This window comes from Coturnix japonica, unplaced genomic scaffold (assembly GCF_054131305.1).
Source record: "Coturnix japonica strain WE unplaced genomic scaffold, WE-NBRP24 Scf063, whole genome shotgun sequence".
In the NCBI taxonomy this organism is placed as follows: Eukaryota; Metazoa; Chordata; class Aves; order Galliformes; family Phasianidae; genus Coturnix; species Coturnix japonica.
The window spans coordinates 14,408-37,508 of record NW_028188966.1 but is presented as its reverse complement, the minus strand read 5'-3'; the positions used below and the strand labels follow the sequence as shown (position 1 = coordinate 37,508).

Below are 23,101 nucleotides of genomic sequence, written 5' to 3'. Positions count from 1 at the left end.
AAACGACCCTAAAATGACCCCAAATAACCCCAAAACGACCCTAAATGACCCAAAACGACCCCAAATAACCCCAAAACGACCCTAAATAACCTTAAATAACCCCAAAACGACCCTAAATGACCCTAAATAACCCCAAAAGACCCTAAAACGACCCTAAAATGACCCCAAATAACCCCAAAACGACCCTAAATGACCTTAAATAACCCCTACAATGACCTTAAATGACCCCAAATGACCTTAAATAACCCCTACAATGACCTTAAATAACCCCTACAATGACCTTTAGTAACCCCTACCATGACCCTACGTGACCCCAAAATGGCCGCTCTGTGTCTCCCCCCCCCCCCCTCATTTCCGCCGCCATTTTGGTCCCTTTTCTGCCCTTTTTTCCCCCATTTTACCCCTCCGTGTCTCCGTGCTCTGCTGTCTCGTCCTTAATTAAAGCTTTTGTAGCTCATTAAGTTCGTTAAGCGTCGTTAATTACGCGTTAATTAATTAAAATCAAGGCGGGGGTTGCGACTAGGCCGCGGGTTGCACCGTCGCTATGGCAACAAGGGCAACAAAATGGCGGCCGGGCCGGAAGTGAAAGGGGCAAGAAGGCGGAAGTGCTGCGCGTCGAACCGGAAGTGCATCCAGCTGAACACCGGAAGTACCAATAAGAAAAGAGAGAGGGAAGAACCGGAAGTAGAATTGCAATGAGACAGGAAGTGCGTTTGAAGCGACCGCCATTTTGCTTTACGTGACCGGAAGTGCGTGCAGCACGTGACCGGAAGCAGACCAAGATGGCGGCCCGCAGCGGTAACGCTGGATCCACGAGGCTCCGGAGCTCCCGGGATCGGCGGAGAGGCTCGAGGCCTACCGGAAGTGGGTCGAGGTCAACCGGAAATGGGGCGAGGTCAACCGGAAATGGGGCTGGACGTGTTTATATTCCGGGTCGAGCCCCCCCGCCCGGTCCGGACGAGGAAATGGTGGTGGACACTGCGGCCTATAGGCTGCTGCACCGCGCCGGGACCGGTAACGGACTGTGGGTTCTATGGGGCTCTATGGGGCGCTATGGGGCTCTATGGGGTTCTATGGGGATATATGGGGCTCTATGGGGTTCTATGGGGATATATGGGGCTCTATGGGGTTCTATGGGGATATATGGGGCTCTATGGGGTTCTATGGGGATATATGGGGCTCTATGGGGTTCTATGGGGATATATGGGGCTCTATGGGGCGCTATGGGGTTCTATGGGGTTCTATGAGAATATATGGGGCTCTATGGGGATATATGGGGTTCTATGGGGATATATGGGGTTCTATGGGGCTCTATGGGGATATATGGGGTTCTATGGGGTCCCTTAGGGTTATATAGGGTTTTGTGGGGCTCTGTGGGGTCCCTATGTTATCCTATGGGGTTCTATGGGGCTCTATGGGGTTCTATGGGGTTACATAGGGTTATATAGGTTTCTATGGCGATCTGTGGGGTTCTATGGGGCTCTATGGGGTCTATGGGGTGTCTATAGAGTTCTATGTGGCTCTATGGGGTCCCTATGTTGTCCTATGGGGTTTCTATGGGGCTCTATGGGGTCTATGGGGGTATATGGGGGCTGTGGGGTTCTATGGGGATCTATGGGGTTCGGTGTGGCTCTATGGGGTCTATGGGGTCCTATAGGGTTATATAGGGCTCTATGGGGCTCTATGGGGTTATATGGGGTTATATGGGGCTCTATGGGGTTCTATGGGGTCTGTGGGGCTCTATGGGGTCTATGGGGTTTTTATGGGGTCTCTATGTTATCCTATAGGGCAGTAATGGGGCTCTATGGGGTCCTATAGGGTTATATAGGGATCTATGGGGTTCTGTGGGTTTCTATGGGGTTCTGTGGGGCTCTATGGAATTCTATGGGGTCTGTGGGGCTTTATGGGGATCTATGGGGCTCTATGGGGTGGATATGGGGTTCAGTGGTGTTCTATGGGGTTCTATGGGGCTGTTATGGGGTTCTATGGGGGTATATAGGGGGATATGGGGGGCTATGTGGGATTTATGGGGTTCTATGGGGCGGTTATGGGGCTCTATGGGTCTCTATGGGGTTCTATGGGTCACTTATGGGACTCTATGGGTGGTTATGGGACTCTGTGTCACTTATGGGTCTCTATGGGGCAGTTATGGGTCTCTGTGGGGTGGTTATGGGTCTCTATGGGGTGGTTATGGGTCTCTATGGGGCCCTATTGGGCAGTCATGGGGTTCTATGGGGCTCTATGGGTGTTTATGGGGCTCTATGGGGTGGCTATGGGGCTCTATGGGGCAGTTATGGGGCTCTATGGGGTGGTTATGGGTCTCTATGGGTCACTTATGGGTCTCTATGGGGTGGTTATGGGGCTCTATGCGTCTCTATGGGGTGGCTATGGGTCTCTATGGGGTGGTTATGGGTCTCTATGGGGTGGCTATGGGTCTCTATGGGGTGGCTATGGGGCTCTATGGGTCACTTATGGGTCTCTATGGGGTGGCTATGGGTCTCTATGGGGTGGCTATGTGTCTCTATGTGTCACTTATGGGGCTGCCCCATAGGAGCCCCATGTCTCAGCCTGGACATCATTAAGGACGACCTGGGGGACGATCGTGAGTCGCTGCCGCTGTCGCTGCTGTTGTGTGCGGGGACACAGGCCAACACGGCCCAGGGCAACAGGTGGGGCTGGACCCATAGATCTATGGGGCAGGACCCATAGGGAGACATGGGGACCCATAGATCTATGGGGCAGGAGCCATAGGGAGACATGGGGCCCCATAGATCTATGGGGCAGGACACATAGGGAGACATGGGGACCCATAGATCTATGGGGCAGGACCCATAGGGAGACATGGGGACCCATAGATCTATGGGGCAGGAGCCATAGGAGACATGGGGACCCATAGATCTATGGGGCAGGACACAGATCTATGGGGCAGGACCCATAGGGAGACATGGGGACCCATAGATCTATGGGGCAGGACCCATAGGGAGACGTGGGGACCCATAGATCTATGGGGCAGGACACATAGGGAGACATGGGGACCCATAGATCTATGGGGCTGGACACATAGGGAGACATGGGGACCCATAGATCTATGGGGCAGGACCCATAGGGAGACATGGGGACCCATAGATCTATGGGGCAGGACCCATAGGAGACATGGGGACCCATAGATCTATGGGGCAGGACACAGATCTATGGGGCAGGACCCATAGGAGACATGGGGACCCATAGATCTATGGGGCAGGATACATAGGGAGACATGGGGACACAGAGATCTATGGGGCAGGACACAGAGATCTATGGGACAGGACACATAGGAGACATGGGGACCCATAGATCTATGGGGCAGGATTCATGGATCTATGGGGCAGGACCTATAGGGAGACATGGGGACCCATAGATCTATGGGGCAGGACACAGAGATCTATGGGGCAGGACACAGAGATCTATGGGGCAGGAGCCATAGGGAGACATGGGGACCCATAGATCTATGGGGCAGGACCTATAGGGAGACATGGGGCCCCATAGATCTATGGGGCAGGACCCATAGGGAGACATGGGGACCCATAGATCTATGGGGCAGGACACATAGGGAGACATGGGGACCTATAGATCTATGGGGCAGAACCCATAGGGAGACATGGGGACCCATAGATCTATGGGGCAGGAGCCATAGGGAGACATGGGGACCCATAGATCTATGGGGCAGGAGCCGTAGGGAGACATGGGGACCCATAGATCTATGGGGCAGGGCCCATAGGGAGACATGGGGACCCATAGATCTATGGGGCAGGACACAGATCTATGGGGCAGGATCCATAGGGAGACATGGGGCCCCATAGATCTATGGGGCAGGAGCCATAGGGAGACATGGGGCCCCAGAGATCTATGGGGCAGGATCCATAGGGAGACATGGGGACCCATAGATCTATGGGGCAGGACCTATAGGGAGACATGGGGACCCATAGATCTATGGGCAGGATTCATGGATCTATGGGGCAGGACCTGTAGGGAGACATGGGGACCCATAGATCTATGGGGCAGGACCTATAGGGAGACATGGGGCCCCATAGATCTATGGGGCAGGACCTATAGGGAGACATGGGGACCCATAGATCTATGGGGCAGGAGCCATAGGGAGACATGGGGACCCATAGATCTATGGGGCAGGACCCATAGGAGACATGGGGCCCCAGAGATCTATGGGGCAGGACACAGAGATCTATGGGACAGGACACTTTGGAGACATGGGGACCCATAGATCTATGGGGCAGGACCCATAGGAGACATGGGGACCCATAGATCTATGGGGCAGGACACATAGGGAGACATGGGGACCGATAGATCTATGGGGCAGGACCCATAGGAGACATGGGGACCCATAGATCTATGGGGCAGGACACATAGGGAGACATGGGGACCCATAGATCTATGGGGCAGGACCCATAGGAGACATGGGGACCCATAGATCTATGGGGCTGGACACATAGGAGACATGGGGACCCATAGATCTATGGGGCAGGACACAGAGATCTATGGGACAGGACACATAGGGAGACATGGGGACCCATAGATCTATGGGGCAGGACACATAGGGAGACATGGGGACCCATAGATCTATGGGGCAGGACCCATAGGAGACATGGGGACCCATAGAACTATGGGGCAGGAGCCATAGGGAGACATGGGGACCTATAGATCAATGGGGCAGGACCCATAGGGAGACATGGGGACCCATAGATCTATGGGGCAGGAGCCATAGGGAGACATGGGGACCCATAGATCTGTGGGGCTGGACACATAGGAGACATGGGGACCCATAGATCTATGGGGCAGGACACAGATCTATGGGGCAGGACCCATAGGAGACATGGGGACCCATAGATCTGTGGGGTAGGAGCCATAGGGAGACATGGGGACCCATAGATCTATGGGGCAGGACACAGAGATCTATGGGGCAGGATCCATAGGGAGACATGGGGACCCATAGATCTATGGGGCAGGACCCATAGGGAGACATGGGGACCCATAGATCTATGGGGCAGGACCCATAGGGAGACATGGGGACCCATAGATCTATGGGGCTGGACACATAGGAGACGTGGGGACCCATAGATCTATGGGGCAGGACCCATAGGAGACATGGGGACCCATAGATCTATGGGGCAGGACACATAGGAGACATGGGGACCCATAGATCTATGGGGCAGGACACATAGGGAGACATGGGGACCCATAGATCTATGGGGCAGGAGCCATAGGGAGACATGGGGACCCATAGATCTATGGGGCAGGACACAGAGATCTATGGGGCTGGACACATAGGGAGACATGGGGACCCATAGATCTATGGGGCAGGACCCATAGGGAGACATGGGGACCCATAGATCTGTGGGGCAGGACATAGAGATCTATGAGACAGGACCCATAGGAGACATGGGGACCCATAGATCTATGGGGCAGGACACATAGGAGACATGGGGACCCATAGATCTATGGGGCAGGACCCATAGGGAGACATGGGGACCCATAGATCTATGGGGCAGGAGACATAGGGAGACATGGGGACCCATAGATCTATGGGGCAGGAGCCATAGGGAGACATGGGGACCCATAGATCTATGGGGCAGGACACAGAGATCTATGGGGCAGGACCCATAGGGAGAGATGGGGACCCATAGATCTATGGGGCAGGAGCCATAGGGAGACATGGGGACCCATAGATCTATGGGGCAGGGAGACATGGGGAGACATGGGGACCCATAGATCTATGGGGCTGGACACATAATGGATCTATGGGGCAGGAGCCATAGGGAGACATGGGGACCCATAGATCTATGGGGCAGGACACAGAGATCTATGGGGCAGGACCCATAGGAGACATGGGGACCCATAGATCTATGGGGCAGGACCCATAGGGAGACATGGGGACCCATAGATCTATGGGGCAGGACCCATAGGAGACATGGGGACCCATAGATCTATGGGGCAGGACACAGAGATCTATGGGGCAGGACCCATAGGGAGACATGGGGACCCATAGATCTATGGGGCAGGACACATAGGGAGACATGGGGACCCATAGATCTATGGGGTGGTTATGGGGCTCTATGGGGACCCATGTATGTGTGGGGTGGGCTCCATAGATCTATGGGGCAGGACACATAGGGAGACATGGGGACCCATAGATCTATGGGGCAGGAGCCATAGGGAGACGTGGGGACCCATAGATCTATGGGGCAGGACACATAGGGAGACATGGGGACCCACAGATCTATGGGTCCAGCCCCCCATCTCTCCACCCCCCAATAGAGATCTATGGGTCCAGCCCCACAGATCTATGGGTCCAGACCCCCATCTCCGCCCCCCAATAGAGATCTATGGGTCCAGCCCCACAGATCTATGGGTCCAGCCCCCATCTCCCCCCCCATAGAGATCTATGGGTCCAGCCCCACATCTCCTCCCCCAATAGAGATCTATGGGGCCAACCCCACAGATCTATGGGTCCAGCCCCCCATCTCTTCGCCCCCCATAGAGATCTATGGGTCCAGCCCCCCATCTCTCCGCCCCCCAATAGAGATCTATGGGGCCAACCCCACAGATCTATGGGTCCAGCCCCCCATCTCTTCGCCCCCCATAGAGATCTATGGGTCCAGCCCCCCATCTCTCCGCCCCCCAATAGAGATCTATGGGTCCAGCCCCACAGATCTATGGGGCCAGCCCCCCATCTCTCCGCCCCCCAATAGAGATCTATGGGTCCAGCCCCCCATCTCTCCGCCCCCCAATAGAGATCTATGGGTCCAGCCCCACAGATCTATGGGTCCAGCCCCCCATCTCTCCGCCCCTCAATAGAGATCTATGGGTCCAGCCCCACAGATCTATGGGGCCAGTCCCCCATCTCTTCGCCCCCCATAGAGATCTATGGGTCCAGCCCCCCATCTCTCCGCCCCCCAGTAGAGATCTATGGGGCCAGCCCCACAGATCTATGGGTCCAGCCCCCCATCTCTCCCCCCCCCATAGAGATCTATGGGTCCAACCCCACAGATCTATGGGTCCAGCCCCCCATCTCCATCCCCATAGAGATCTATGGGTCCAGCCCCACATCTCCTCCCCCAATAGAGATCTATGGGTCCAGCCCCACAGATCTATGGGGCCAGCCCCCCATCTCCCCCCCCATAGAGATCTATGGGTCCAGCCCCACATCTCCGCCCCCCAATAGAGATCTATGGGTCCAGCCCCACAGATCTATGGGGCCAGCCCCCATCTCCCTCCCCATAGAGATCTATGGGTCCAGCCCCACAGATCTATGGGGCCAGCCCCAATCTCCCTCCCCATAGAGACCTATGTGTCCAGCCCCACAGATCTATGGGGCCAACCCCCATCTCCCTCCCCATAGAGATCTATGGGTCCAGCCCCCCATCTCTCCGCCCCCCAATAGAGATCTATGGGTCCAGCCCCACAGATCTATGGGTCCAGCCCCCCATCTCTCCGCCCCCCAATAGAGATCTATGGGTCCAGCCCCACAGATCTATGGGTCCAGCCCCCCATCTCCCCCCCCCATAGAGATCTATGGGTCCAGCCCCCCATCTCTCCGCCCCCCAATAGAGATCTATGGGGCCAGCCCCACAGATCTATGGGGCCAGCCCCCATCTCCCTCCCCATAGAGATCTATGGGTCCAGCCCCACAGATCTATGGGTCCAGCCCCCCATCTCTCCGCCCCCCATAGAGATCTATGGGTCCAGCCCCACAGATCTATGGGTCCAGCCCCCCATCTCTTCGCCCCCCATAGAGATCTATGGGTCCAGACCCCCATCTCTGCCCCCCAATAGAGATCTATGGGGCCAGCCCCCCATCTCTCCCCTCCCCATAGAGATCTATGGGTCCAGCCCCCCATCTCTCCGCCCCCCAATAGAGATCTATGGGTCCAGCCCCACAGATCTATAGGGCTGCCCCACATCTCCCCACAGGCTGATGGTGCTGAAGATGCTGAACCTCCACGGGCCGCGCCGTGGGGCCGGCAGTGGGGCAGACAGCGACAGTGAGGATGAGGAGGATGAGGATGAAGATGAAGATGAAGAGCGGAGCCCACGGCTGCACCTGGCCATGATCCCACACTATGGGACCATCAACCGCGTACGGGTGGGTCAGCGCCCCATAGAGACCCATAGAGACCCATAGAGACCCCATAGAGACCCATAGAGACCCATAGGGACCCATAGAGACCCATAGAGGTCCATAGGGACCCATAGAGACCCATAGGGACCCATAGAGAAATATCGGGACCCCATAGAGACCCATAGGGACCCATAGGGATCCATAGGGACCCATAGAGACCCATAGAGATCCATAGGGACCCATAGAGACCCATAGAGACCCATAGGGACCCATAGGGACCCATAGAGACCCATAGAGACCCCACAGAGACCCCATAGAGACCCATAGAGACCCATAGGGACCCATAGAGACCCATAGGGACCCATAGAGACCCCATAGAGACCCATAGAGACCCATAGAGACCCCATAGAGACCCATAGGGACCCATAGAGACCCATAGAGACCCATAGAGACCCCATAGAGACCCATAGAGACCCATAGAGACCCCATAGAGACCCATAGAGACCCCATAGAGACCCATAGAGACCCATAGAGACCCATAGAGATCCATAGAGACCCCATAGAGACCCATAGAGACCCCATAGAGACCCATAGAGACCCCATAGAGACCCCATAGAGACCCATAGGGACCCATAGAGACCCATAGGGACCCATAGAGACCCCATAGAGATCCATAGGGACCCCATAGAGATCCATAGAGACCCATAGGGACCCATAGAGACCCATAGAGACCCATAGGGACCCATAGAGACCCATAGAGACCCATAGAGACCCATAGGGACCCATAGGGACCCATAGGGACACATAGAGACCCATAGAGACCCATAGGGACCCATAGGGACCCATAGGGACACATAGAGACCCCATAGGGACCCATAGAGACCCATAGGGACCCATAGAGACCCATAGAGACCCATAGAGACCCATAGGGACCCCATAGAGACCCATAGGGACACATAGAGACCCCATAGGGACCCATAGGGACCCATAGGGACCCATAGAGACCCATAGGGACCCATAGGGACCCATAGAGACCCATAGGGACCCATAGGGACCCATAGAGACCCATAGGGACCCATAGAGACCCATAGGGACCCATAGGGACCCATAGGGACCCATAGGGACCCATAGAGACCCATAGAGACCCATAGAGACCCATAGGGACCCATAGAGACCCATAGGGACCCATAGAGACCCATAGAGACCCATAGAGACCCATAGGGACCCATAGAGACCCATAGGGACCCATAGGGACCCATAGAGACCCATAGGGACCCATAGAGACCCATAGAGACCCATAGGGACCACATAGGGACCCCATAGAGACCCATAGGGACCCATAGAGACCCATAGAGACCCCATAGAGATCCATAGAGACCCATAGGGACCCATAGAGACCCATAGAGACCCATAGGGACCCCATAGAGACCCCATAGAGACCCATAGGGACCCATAGAGATCCATAGGGACCCATAGAGATCCATAGGGACCCATAGAGACCCATAGAGACCCATAGGGACCCATAGAGACCCATAGGGACCCTTAGAGACCCCATAGAGATCCATAGGGACACATAAAGACTCATAAAGACTCATAGAGACCCATAGAGACCCATAGGGACACATAGAGACCCATAGAGACCCATAGGGACCCCATAGAGATCCATAGGGTCGCCATAGAGACCCATAGAGACCCATAGAGACCCATAGAGACCCATAGGGACCCCATAGGGACCCATAGAGACCCCATAGAGATCCATAGGGACCTATAGAGACCCATAGGGACCCATAGAGACCCATAGAGACCCATAGAGACCCCATAGGGATACATAGGGACACATAGAGACCCATAAAGACTCATAGAGACCCATAGAGACCCCATAGAGACCCCGTAGAGATCCATGGGGACCCATAGAGACCCATAGAGACCCCATGGAGACCCATAGGGACCCATAGAGACCCATAGAGACCCATAGAGATCCATAGAGACCCATAGGGACCCATAGAGACCCCATAGAGATCCATAGGGACCCATAGAGACCCATAGGGACCCATAGGGACCCATAGAGAAATATCGGGACCCCATAGAGACCCATAGGGACCCATAGGGATCCGTAGGGACCCATAGAGACCCATAGAGACCCATAGGGACCCATAGAGACCCATAGAGACCCATAGGGACCCATAGGGACCCCATAGAGACCCCATAGAGACCCATAGGGACCCATAGGGACCCATAGAGAAATATCGGGACCCCATAGAGACCCATAGGGACCCATAGGGACCCATAGAGACCCATAGAGACCCATAGAGACCCATAGAGACCCATAGAGACCCATAGAGATCCATAGAGACCCATAGGGACCCATAGGGACCCATAGGGACCCATAGAGAAATATCGGGACCCCATAGAGACCCATAGGGACCCATAGAGACCCATAGAGACCCATAGGGACCCATAGAGACCCATAGGGACCCATAGAGACCCATAGGGACCCATAGGGACCCATAGGGACCCATAGAGACCCATAGGGACCCATAGAGACCCATAGAGACACATAGAGACCCATAGAGACCCATAGAGACCCATAGATACCCATAGAGACCCCATAGAGATCCATAGAGACCCCATAGGGACCCATAGAGACCCATAGAGACCCATAGAGACCCATAGGGACCCATAGGGATCCATAGGGACCCATAGAGACCCATAGGGACCCATAGAGACCCCATAGAGACCCATAGGGACCCATAGGGACCCATAGAGACCCCATAGAGACCCCATAGAGACCCATAGAGATCCATAGAGACCCATAGAGACCCCATAGGGACCCATAGGGACCCATAGAGACCCCATAGAGACCCATAGAGACCCATAGGGACCCGTAGAGACCCGTAGAGACCCATAGGGACCCATAGAGACCCATAGGGACCCATAGAGATCCATAGAGACCCATAGAGACCCATAGGGACCCATAGAGACCCCATAGAGACCCCATAGATCTGTGGGGCAGACCCATAACTACCATAGTGCCCTATAAGTGCTCTTTTGGACCCCGTAGTGCCCCATAGTCCCCCCTTCCCTGCCCCATAGGGCTCCATAGCCCCCTATATCCCCATTTCTGCCCCATAGGACCCCATAGCCCCCCTATCTCTGCCCCATAGGACCCCATAGCCCCCCTATCTCCCCATCCCTGCCCCATAGGACCCCATAGAACCCCATAGGACCCCATAGCCTTCCTATCTTTGCCCCATAGGACCCCACAGGACCCCACAGGACCCCATAGCCTCACTCTATAATCCCCTTCTGCCCCATAGGACCCTATAGCTCCCCTATCTCTGCCCCATAGGACCCCATAGAACCCCATAGGACCCCATAGCCCCCCTATCTCCCCATCCCTGCCCCATAGGACCCCATAGAACCCCATAGGACCCCATAGCCCCCCTATCTCCCCATCCCTGCCCCATAGGACCCCATAGGGCCCCATATCCCCACCCCATAACCCCTTTCTGCCCCATAGGACCCCATAGCCCCCCTATCTCTGCCCCATAGGACCCCATAGGGCCCCATATCCTCACCTCATCACTTCTCTCTGCCCCATAGGACCCCATAGCCCCCCTATCTCCCCATCCCTGCCCCATAGGACCCTATAGAACCCCATAGGACCCCATAGCCCCCCCATCTCTGCCCAATGGGACCCCATAGTCCCCCTATCTTTGCCCCATAGGACCCCATAGGATCCCATAGCCCCCCATATCCACCCCATAGGACCCCATAACCCCCCTGTCTCCCCATCCCTGCCCCATAGGACCACATAAGACCCCATAGCCCCACTCTATAATCCCCTCCTGCCCCATAGGACCCTATAGCTCCCCTGTCTTTACCCCATAGGACCCCATAGTCCTCCTATCTCTGCCCCATAGGACCCCATAGGACCCCATAGCTCCCCTACCTCCCCATCCCTGCCCCATAGGACCCCATAGAACCCCATAGGACCCCATATCCCCCCTATCTCCCCATCCCTGCCCCATAGGACCCCATAGGACCCCATAGAGCCCCATATCCCCACCCCATAACCCCTCTCTGCCCCACAGGTGGCAGATCTTCCCCCTGGCCCCATAGCGGCCGTGTGGTCAGAGCGGGGCTCAGTGGAGCTCTATGAGCTGGGCCCAGCCCTGGGGGTCCTGGAGGAGGAGGGACCCACCCCATAGGACCCCATAGGACCCCTATCTCTACCCCATAGGATCACATAGGACCCCATTGGACCCCTATCTCTGCCTTATACGACCCCATAGCCCCCATATCTGCTCCATAGGACTCCATAGCCCCCCTATCTCCCCATCCCTGCCCCATAGGACCCCATAGCTCCCGTATCTCTGCCCCATAGGATCCCGTAGAACCCCATAGGACCCTATAGCCCCCCTATCTTCACCCCATAGGACCCCATAGAACCGTGTAGCTCCCCTATCTTCCCATCTCTGCCCCATAGGACCCCATAGGGCCCCATATCCCCACCCCATAACCCCCTTTCTGCCCCATAGAACCCCATAGGACCCCATATCCCCCCATATCCACCCTATAGGACCCCATAGTACCCCTATCTCCCCATCCCTGTCCCATAGGACCCCATAGGGCCCCATAGTACCCCATATCCCCACCCCATAACCCCTTTCTGCCCCATAGGACCTCATTGTCCCCCTATCTCTGCCCCATAGGGCCCCATAGTGCCCCATATCCCCACCTCATCACTTCTCTCTGCCCCATAGGACCCCATAGCCCCCCTATCTCCCCATCCCTGCCCCATAGGACCCTATAGAACCCCATAGGACCCCATAGCCCCCCCATCTCTGCCCAATGGGACCCCATAGTCCCCCTATCTTTGCCCCATGGGGCCCCATAGGACCCCATAGCCACCCATATCCACCCCATAGGACCCCATAGTCCCCCTATCTCCCCATCCCTGCCCCATAGGACCCCATAGGACCCCATAGGACCCCATAGCCCCCTATCTCCCCATCTCTGCCCCATAGGACCCCATAGGGCCCCATATCCCCACCTCATCACTTGTCTCTGCCCCACAGGTGGCAGATCTTCCCCCTGGCCCCATAGCGGCCGTGTGGTCCGAGCGGGGCTCAGTGGAGCTCTATGAGCTGGGCCCAGCCCTGGGGGTCCTGGAGGAGGGGGGGGGCGATGGGACCCCCAACCCCACCCCATAGGACCCCATAGGACCCCTATCTCTGCCCCATAGGATCCCATAGGACCCCATAGAACCTCATAGGACCCCTATCTCTTCCCCATAGGACCCCATAGGACCCTATAGCCCCACCCCATAACCCCTTCTGCTCCATAGGACCCCATAGCCCCCCATATCCACCCCATAGGACCCCATAGCCCCCCTATCTCCCTACTCCTGCCCCATAGGACCACATAGGACCCCATAGCCCCACTCTATAATCCCCTCTTGCCGCATAGGACCCTATAGCTCCCCTATCTTTACCCCATAGGACCCCATAGTCCTCCTATCTCTGCCCCATAGGACCCCATAGGATCCCATAGCCCCCCATATCAATCCCATAGGACCCCATAGTCCCCCTATCTCCCCATCCCTGCCCCATAGGACCCCATAGAACCCCATAGGACCCCATAGCCCCCTATCTCCCCATCCCTGCCCCATAGGACCCCATAGTGCCCCATATCCCCACCCCATAACCCCTTTCTGCCCCATAGGACCCCATAGCCCTCCTATCTCTGCCCCATAGGGCCCCATAGGGCCCCATATCCTCACCTCATCACTTCTCTCTGCCCCATAGGACCCCATAGCCCCCCTATCTCCCCATCCCTGCCCCATAGGACCCTATAGAACCCCATAGGACCCCATAGCCCCCCCATCTCTGCCCCATAGGACCCCATAGTCCCCCTGTCTTTGCCCCATAGGACCCCATAGGATCCCATAGCCCCCCATATCCACCCCATAGGACCCCATGGTCCCCCTATCTCCTCATTTCTGCCCCATAGAACCCCATAGGGCCCCATAGTACCCCATATCCCCACCCCATAACCCCTTTCTGCCCCACAGGTGGCAGATCTTCCCCCTGGCCCCATAGCGGCCGTGTGGTCCGAGCGGGGCTCAGTGGAGCTCTATGAGCTGGGCCCAGCCCTGGGGGTCCTGGAGGAGGAGGGGGGCGATGGGACCCCCAACCTGCGGCAGCTGAAGGAGCAGAAACCCACGTTCAGCTTCGGGGGGCACCAGGACGAGGGGTACGCGATGGATTGGTCACCCACTGTGCCTGGTAAGGGGGCTATGGGGTCTATGGGGTGATTATGGGGTGGTTATGGGGCTCTATGGGGTGGTTATGGGGCTCTATGGGGTGGTTATGGGGCTCTTTGGGGTCCTATGGGGTGGTTATGGGGCTCTATGGGGTGGTTATAGGGTGGTTATGGGGCTCTATGGGTCACAATAGGGTGGTTATGGGTCTCTATGAGGCTCTGTGGGGCAGTTATGGGGCTCTATGGGGTGGTTATGGGGCTCTATGGGGCTCTATGGGGTGGTTATAGGGTGGTTATGGAGCTCTATGGGGTCTATGGGGTGATTATGGGGTGGTTATGAGGCTCTATGGGGCTCTATGGGGTGGTTAGGGGGTGGTTATGGAGCTCTATGGGGTCTATGGGGTGATTATGGGGTGGTTATGGGGCTCTATGGGGCTCTATGGGTGGTTATAGGGTGGTTATGGGGCTCTATGGGGCTCTATGGGGTGGTTATGGGGCACTGGGGGCAGTTATGGGGCTCTATGGGTCACAATAGGGTGGTTATGGGGCTCTATGGGGTGGTTATGGGGCTCTATGGGGTCCTATGGGGTGGTTATGGGGTCCTATGGGGTGGTTATGGGATCCTATGGGGTGGTTATGGGGCTCTATGGGGTGGTTATGGGGTCTATGGGTCACAATAGGGTGGTTATTGGGCTCTATGGGGTGGTTATGGGGCTCTATGGGGTGGTTATGGGGTCCTATGGGGTGGTTATGGGGTGGTTATGGGGCTCTATGGGGCTCTATGGGGTGGTTATGGGGTCCTATGGGGTGGTTATGGGGTCCTGTGGGGCTCTATGGGGTGGTTATGGGGCTCTATGGGGTGGTTATGGGGTCCTGTGGGGCTCTATGGGGTGGTTATGGGGTCCTGTGGGGCTCTATGGGGTGGTTATGGGGTCCTGTGGGGCTCTATGGGGTCCTATGGGGTGGTTATGGGGTCCTATGGGGTCCTATGGGGTGGTTATGGGGTCTATGGGGTGGTTATGGGGTCCTGTGGGGCTCTATGGGGTGGTTATGGGGCTCTATGGGGCTCTATGGGGTGGTTAGGGGGTGGTTATGGGGCTCTATGGGGTGGTTAGGGGGTGGTTATGGGGCTCTATGGGGTGGTTAGGGGGTGGTTATGGGGCTCTATGGGGTGGTTATAGGGTGGTTATGGGGCTCTATGGGGCTCTATGGGGTGGTTATAGGGTGGTTATGGGGTCTATGGGTCACAATAGGGTGGTTATGGGGCTCTATGGGGCTCTATGGGGTGGTTATAGGGTGGTTATGGGGCTCTATGGGGCTCTATGGGGTGGTTATGGGGTCCTATGAGGTGGTTATGGGGTCCTATGGGGCTCTATGGGGTGGTTATGGGGTCCTATGGGGTGGTTATGGGGTCCTGTGGGGCTCTATGGGGTGGTTATGGGGCTCTATGGGATGGTTATGGGGCTCTATGGGGCTCTATGGGGTGGTTAGGGGGTGGTTATGGGGCTCTATGGGGCTCTATGGGGTGGTTAGGGGGTGGTTATGGGGCTCTATGGGGTGGTTATGGGGTCCTATGAGGTGGTTATGGGGTCCTATGGGGCTCTATGGGGTGGTTATGGGGCTCTATGGGGCTCTATGGGGTGGTTATGGGGCTCTGTGGGGCTCTATGGGGTGGTTATGGGGTCCTATGGGGCTCTATGGGGTGGTTATGGGGCTCTATGGGGTGGTTATGGGGTCTATGGGTCACAATAGGGTGGTTATTGGGCTCTATGGGGTGGTTATGGGGTCCTATGGGGCTCTATGGGGTGGTTATGGGGTGTAATGGGGTGGTTATGGGGCTCTATGGGTAGATATGGGGTGCTGGAGGTGGTTAGGGGGTGTTGGAGGTGGTTATGGGGTGGTTATGGGGTGGTTATGGGGCTCTATGGGGTGGTTATGGGGTCCTATGGGGTGGTTATGGGGCTCTATGGGGTGGTTATAGGGTGGTTATGGGGCTCTATGGGGTTCTATGGGGTGGTTATGGGGTGGTTATGGGGCTCTATGGGGTGGTTATGGGGTCCTATAGGGCTCTATGGGGTGGTTATGGGGTCCTATAGGGCTCTATGGGGTGGTTATGGGGTCCTGTGGGGTGGTTATGGGGCTCTATGGGGTCCTATGGAATGGTTATGGGGTCCTATGGGGTCTATGGGTCACAATGGGGTGGTTATGGGGTCCTATGGGGTGGTTATGGGGCTCTATGGGGCTCTATGGGGTGGCTATGGGGCTCTATGTGCCTCCTCTCCCATTGGCTCACTCTCCCTTCCATCTCCCCTCCTCTCATCCCCATTGGTCCGTTCCCTTTGGCCCCGCCCCCCAGGCCGCCTTCTGTCCGGTGATAATGGCGGCCGCATCCACCAATGGGAGCCGAGGGAGGGCGGGACCTGGGACGTGAAGCCCCGCCCCTTCCGGGGTCACACGGCCGCGGTGGAGGACGTCCAATGGGCGCCAAGGGAGGCGCCGGTAAGGGGCGGGGCTATGCAAATGAGTGGGGACTATAGCCAATGGGGTGACGATACAGCAATGGGGGCGGGGTTTAAAGGCATTATGGGCGGGGCTACGGCAAATAGCGGTGGGACTATGCAAATAGAGGCTAGGCTGCAGCCAATGGGGTGGGGGCACAGCAGTGGGGGCGGGGCTATGCAAATGGAGGCGGGGCTGCAGCCAATGGGGCACAGCTATGGCCAAGGGGGCGAGGTTAGTGCAAGGGGGCGTGGCTACGGCCAAGGGGGGCGGGGCTATGCAAATAGAGGCTGGGCTATAGCCAATGGGGTGGGGTTATGGCAAAGGGGGGCGGGGCTATGCAAATGAGGCAGGACTACGGCCAATTGGGTTGGGGATGAAGCAATGGGGGAGGAGCTACGGCCAAAGGGGGAGGGGCTATGCAAATTGAGTCGGGGCTGCAGCCAATGGGGAGGGAGGGCTAAGGCAAAAGGGGAGGGGCTATGTAAATGTATGGTTGGTGGGCGGGGCTATGCAAATGAGGCAGTTCTACGGCCAATTGGGTTGGGGGTGAAGCAATGGGGGCGTGGCTACAGGGGAAAATGGGGCGGGGTTATGCAAATGTGGGGTGTGGGTAATGGGCGGGTGTTATGCAAATGTGGGGGCGGGGCTACCGGGTGTGTGGGTTCTGATTGGTCGGTGCCCCCCAGGTGTTCGTGTCCTGCTCTTGTGATTCGTCGGTTCGGATCTGGGACATCCGGGCTCCCCCTGGGGGCGGGGCCATGCTGAGCGTTGACCACGCCCACCCCGGGGACGTCAACGTCATCAGCTGGGGGGGGGCGGGGCGGGGGGCGGGGCATCACGTGATCAGCGGCGGGGACGACGGAGCCGTCAGGGTCTGGGACCTGAGGGTGTTCCAGGTGGGTCTGACCCATAGAGTGACCCATAGATTGACCCATAGGGACCCATAGATTGACCCATAGATTGACCCATAGATTGACCCATAGATTGACCCATAGGGACCCATAGATTGACCCATAGATTGACCCATAGATTGACCCATAGACACATAGAGACCCATAGAGATCCATAGGGACACATAGAGACCCATAGATTGACCCATAGATTGACCCATAGATTGACCCATAGGGACCCATAGATTGACCCATAGATTGACCCATAGATTGACCCATAGATTGACCCATAGGGACCCATAGATTGACCCATAGATTGACCCATAGATTGACCCATAGATTGACCCATAGGGACCCATAGAGTGACCCATAGAGTGACCCATAGAGTGACCCATAGATTGACCCATAGATTGACCCATAGATTGACCCATAGACACATAGAGACCCATAGAGACCCCATAGGACCCCATAGGGACCCTCTAGTGTCCCATAGCGCCCCATAGGGAACCATAGGGACCCATAGAGACGCATAGGGACCCATAGAGACCCCATAGAGACCCATAGAGACCCATAGGGACCCATAGAGGCCCATAGGGACCCATAGAGACCCATAGGGACCCATATGACCCCATAGAGACCCCATAGTGCCACATAGATCCCCCATATGGCCCCATAGGACCCCATAGGGACCCTCTAGTGTCCCATAGCGCCCCATAGGGACCCATAGAGACCCCATAGAGACATATAGAGACCCATAGGGACCCATAGAGACGCACAGGGACCCATAGAGACCCCATAGAGACCCCATAGGGACCCATAGAGGCCCATAGAGACCCATAGGGACCCATAGAGACCCATAGGGACCCATAGAGACCCATAGAGACCCATAGGGACCCATAGGGACCCCATAGAGACCCATAGGGACCCATAGAGATCCATAGGGACCCATATGACCCCATAGGGAGCCATAGAGACCCATAGAGACCCATAGGGACCCATAGAGACCCCATAGAGACCCATAGGGACCCATAGAGACCCATAGAGACCCATAGGGACCCATAGAGACCCATAGGGACCCATAGAGACCCCATAGCGACCCCTAATGACCCCATAGGCCCCCATAGAGACCCCATAGCCCCCCATAGCGACCCCTATTGACCCCATAGACCCCATACCGACCCCATAGAGACCCCATAGCCCCTCTTAGCAGCCCCTAGTGACCCCATAGTGACCCCATATCCCCCTATTGACCCCATAGCCCCCCATAGAGACCCCTATTGACCCCATAGCCCCTCATAGAGACCCCATAGACCCCCATAGAGACCCCATAGCACCCCATAGAGACCCCATAGCCCTCCATAGAGACCCCATAGCCCCTCATAGCAGCCCCTATTGACCCCATAGTGACCCCATATCCCCCTATTGACCCCATAGCCCCCCATAGAGACCCCTATTGACCCCATGGCCCCCCATACCGACCCCATAGCCCCCCATAGCGACTCCTAATGACCCCATAGACTCCCATAATGACCCCATAGCCCCACATAGAGACCCCTAATGACCCCATAGGCCCCCACAGAGACCCCTAATGACCCCATTAGGCCCCCACAGAGACCCCTAATGACCCCATAGCCCTCCATAACGACCCCATAGCCCCCCATAGCAACCCCATGGCCCCCTATAACAACCCCTAGTGACCCCATAGGCCCCCACAGAGACCCCTATTGACCCCATAGGCCCCCATAGAGACCCCTATTGACCCCATAGCCCCCAATAGAGACCCCATAGCCCCCCATAGAGACCCCATAGAGACCCCTAGTGACCCCATAGCCCCCTATAACAACCCCTAGTGGCCCTATAGCCCCCCATAGAGACCCCTATTGACCCCATAGCCCCCCATAGGGACCCCTATTGACCCCATAGGCCCCCATAGAGACCCCTATTGACCCCAGAGACCCCATAGAGACCCCTAGTGACCCCATAGCCCCCCAAACCGACCCCATAGCCCCCCATAGAGATCCCATAGCCCCTCATAGCGACCCCTAATGAACCCATAGCCCCCCATAGCCACCCCATATCCCCCTATAACGACCCCTAGTGACCCCATAGCCCCCCATAACAACCCCATAGCCCCCTATAACGACCCCTAATGACCCTATAGCCCCTCATAACGACCCCTGATAACCCCATAGTCCCCCATAGTGCCTCATAACAACCCCATAGCCCCCCATAGAGACCCCTATTGACCCCATAGCCCCCCATAGAGACCCCATAGCCCCCTTTTGACCCCTATTGACCCCATAGCCCCTCATAGAGACCCCATAGCCCCCCATAGAGACCCCATAGAGACCCCATAGGGACCCCTAGTGACCCCATAGCCCCCCATAGAGACCCCATAGCCCCCCATAGCGACCCCTAGTGACCCCATAGCCCCCCATAGAGATCCCATAGCCCCTCATAGCGACCCCTAATAGCCTAATAGCCCCCCATAGCCACCCCATATCCCCCTATAACGACCCCTAGTGACCCCATAGCCCCCATAGAGACCCCATAGCCCCCTATAGAGACACCATAGACCCCCATAGAGACCCCATAGCCCCCCATAGAGACCCCATAGCCCCCTATAACAACCCCTAGTGGCCCTATAGCCCCCCATAGAGACCCCTATTGACCCCATAGCCCCCCATAGAGACCCCATAGCCCCCATAGAGACCCCATAGACCCCCATAGAGACCCCATATCCCCCTATAGAGACCCCATAGCCCCCCATAGAGACCCCTATTGACCCCATAGCCCCCCATAGAGACCCCATAGACCCCCATAGAGACCCCATAGCCCCCCATAGAGACCCCATATCCCCCTATAGAGACCCCATAGCCCCCCATAGAGACCCCTATTGACCCCATGGCCCCCCATAGAGACCCCATAGCCCCCCATAGAGACCCCATAGCCCCCTATAGAGACCCCATAGCCCCCCATACCGACCCCATATCCTTCTCTGACCCCATTGTGCCCCACAGACGGGTCGCAGCGCCGCCACGTTGAAGTTCCCATATCTCCCCATAGAACCCAAATAAGACACTGTAAGACCCTACAGGACCCCATATCCCCCCCATATCTCCCCATAGAACCCCCATAAGACCCTATAGGATCCCATATCCCCCCCATATCTCCCCACAGAACCCCCATAAGACCCCATACATCCCATATAGACCCCATAACCCCCCCATAGACCCCATAACCCCCCCATAGACCCCTTAACACCCCCATACATCCCCCCCATAGACCCCATATAGACCCCATAACCCCCCTATAGACCCCATAACCCCCCATATCTCCCCATAGAACCCCCATAAGACCCTATAAGACCCTATAAGACCCCATAAGACCCCATAAGACCCTATAATGCCTTATAGGACTCCATATCCCCCCCATAGCCCCCCATACACCCCTATATTTCCCCCTAGCCCCCCATATCCCCCCATATACCCCCATACCCACCCCATATCCCCCCCCATATCCCCCCATATCACCCCATAGAACCCCCATAAGACCCCATAGGCCCCTATAGAGACCCCATAGCCCCCCATAGCCCCCCATAGCGAGCCCTAATGACCCCATAGCCCCCCATAGAGACCCCATAGCCCCCCATAGAGACCCCATAGCCCCTCATAGAGACCCCATAGCCCCCCATAGAGACCCCTATCGACCCCATAGCCCCCCATAGAGTCCCCATAGCCCCCTATTGACCCCATAGAGACCCCATAGACCCCCATAGAGACCCCATAGCCCCCTATTGACCCCATAGAGACCCCATAGACCCCCATAGAGACCCCATAGAGACCCCTAGTGACCCCATAGCCCCCTATAACAACCCCTAGTGGCCCTATAGCCCCCCATAGAGACCCCTATTGACTCCATAGCCCCCCATAGAGACCCCATAGCCCCCTATTGACCCCATATCCCTCTCTGACCCCGTTCTGCCCCACAGACGGGCCGCAGCGCCGCCACGTTGAAGTTCCACAGCGGCCCCATAACATCCCTCCAATGGTGCCCCACAGAAAAGGGGGTGTTGGCAGCTTGTGGGGCAGACGACGCCTTGACCCAATGGGATTTGGGGTTGGAAAGAGACCCCGAAGCCGATATAGGGGATATGGGGGGGGATGACGAGCTCCCCCCACAGCTTCTGTTTGTTCATATGGGGGACCCCGACCCTAAAGAGCTGAGGTGGCACCCGCAGTGCCCAGGGGTGATGCTGTGTACTGGGATTAATGGGATCAGTGTGTTTAGGACTGTGTGTGTGTGATATAGGGGGGTTATGGGGTCTATATGGGGTTATGGGGTTCGATGGGGTCTATATGGGGTCTATGAGGGGTTATGGGGTCTATGAGGGGGTTATGGGGTCTATATGGGGTCTATGGGGGGGGTTATGGGGTCTATAGGGGGGCTATGGGGACTATGGGGGGGTTATGGGGTCTATATGGGATGTATGGGGTCTATGGGGGGGTTATGGGGTCTATATGGGGTCTATGGGGGGGTTATGGGGTCTATGGAAGGCTATGGGGTTATGGGGTCTATGGGGGGATATGGGGTCTATGGAAGGCTATGGGGTTATGGGGTCTATAGGGGGGTTATGGGGTCTATGGAAGGCTATGGGGTTATGGGGTCTATATGGGGTCTATGGGGGGTTATGGGGTCTATGGGGGGGTTATGGGGTCTATGGGGTCTATGGAAGGCTATGGGGTTATGGGGTCTATATGGGGTCTATGAGGGGGTTATGGGGTCTATATGGGGTCTATGGGGGATGTACTGGGATTAATGGGATCAGCGTGTTTAGGACTGTGTGTGTGATATAGGGGGGTTATGGGGTTCTATAGGGGGTCTATGGGGTCTATATGGGGTCTATATGGGGTCTGTGGGGGGGTTATGGGGTCTATATGGGGTCTGTGGGGGGGGTTATGGGGTCTATGGGGTCTGTTATAGGGCCTGGGGGGTGTTATGGGGTTGGGGGAGGTTATGGAATCTATGGGGTCTATGGAAGGCTATGGGGTTATGGGGTCTATGAGGGGTTATGGGGTCTATATGGGGTCTATGGGGGGGGTATGGGATCTATGAGGGGTTATGGGGTCTATATGGGGTCTATGGGGGGGGTTATGGGGTCTATGAGGGGGTTATGGGGTCTATGGGGGGGTTATGGGGTCTATGGAAGGCTATGGGGTTATGGGGTCTATATGGGGTCTATGGGGGGGGTTATGGGGTCTATGGGGGGATTATGGGGTCTATATGGGGTCTGGGAGGGGTTATGGGGTCTATGGAAGGCTATGGGGTT

At 56.6% G+C, this 23,101-nt stretch overlaps 1 protein-coding gene across 2 annotated transcripts; it reads left to right on the top strand.

The window, feature by feature from the left end:
• The first annotated feature begins 714 nt into the window (after window positions 1-714).
• On the top strand, window positions 715-22,126 carry LOC146751686 (glutamate-rich WD repeat-containing protein 1-like). Of its 2 annotated transcripts, XM_085533791.1 has the most exons (7): window positions 715-1,014; window positions 2,552-2,669; window positions 7,966-8,137; window positions 14,190-14,403; window positions 16,737-16,879; window positions 17,569-17,778; window positions 21,764-22,126. In XM_085533791.1, exons 1-7 carry the CDS (start codon window positions 783-785, stop codon window positions 22,076-22,078), a joined length of 1,404 nt encoding a protein of 467 aa, XP_085389917.1. In that variant the 5' UTR covers window positions 715-782; the 3' UTR covers window positions 22,079-22,126. The 2 variants fall into 2 exon arrangements, with proteins under 2 accessions (XP_085389917.1, XP_085389916.1); XM_085533790.1 differs by lacking the exons at window positions 715-1,014; window positions 2,552-2,669; window positions 7,966-8,137 and adding an exon at window positions 20,793-20,855 and having other exon boundaries at window positions 14,164-14,403; window positions 21,764-22,064.
• The last annotated feature ends 975 nt before the right edge of the window (window positions 22,127-23,101 follow it).

What these genes read in the sequence shown, in the direction of transcription:
- LOC146751686 (XM_085533791.1), top strand. Translation starts at nt 783, where the DNA reads ATGGCGGCCCGCAGCGGTAACGCTGGATCCACGAGGCTCCGGAGCTCC. An exon ending in GCTGCACCGCGCCGGGACCG is followed by an intron (nt 1,015 to 2,551) that starts GTAACGGACTGT and finishes GCTGCCCCATAG; the next exon opens with GAGCCCCATGTCTCAGCCTG. An exon ending in GGACCATCAACCGCGTACGG is followed by an intron (nt 8,138 to 14,189) that starts GTGGGTCAGCGC and finishes TCTGCCCCACAG; the next exon opens with GTGGCAGATCTTCCCCCTGG.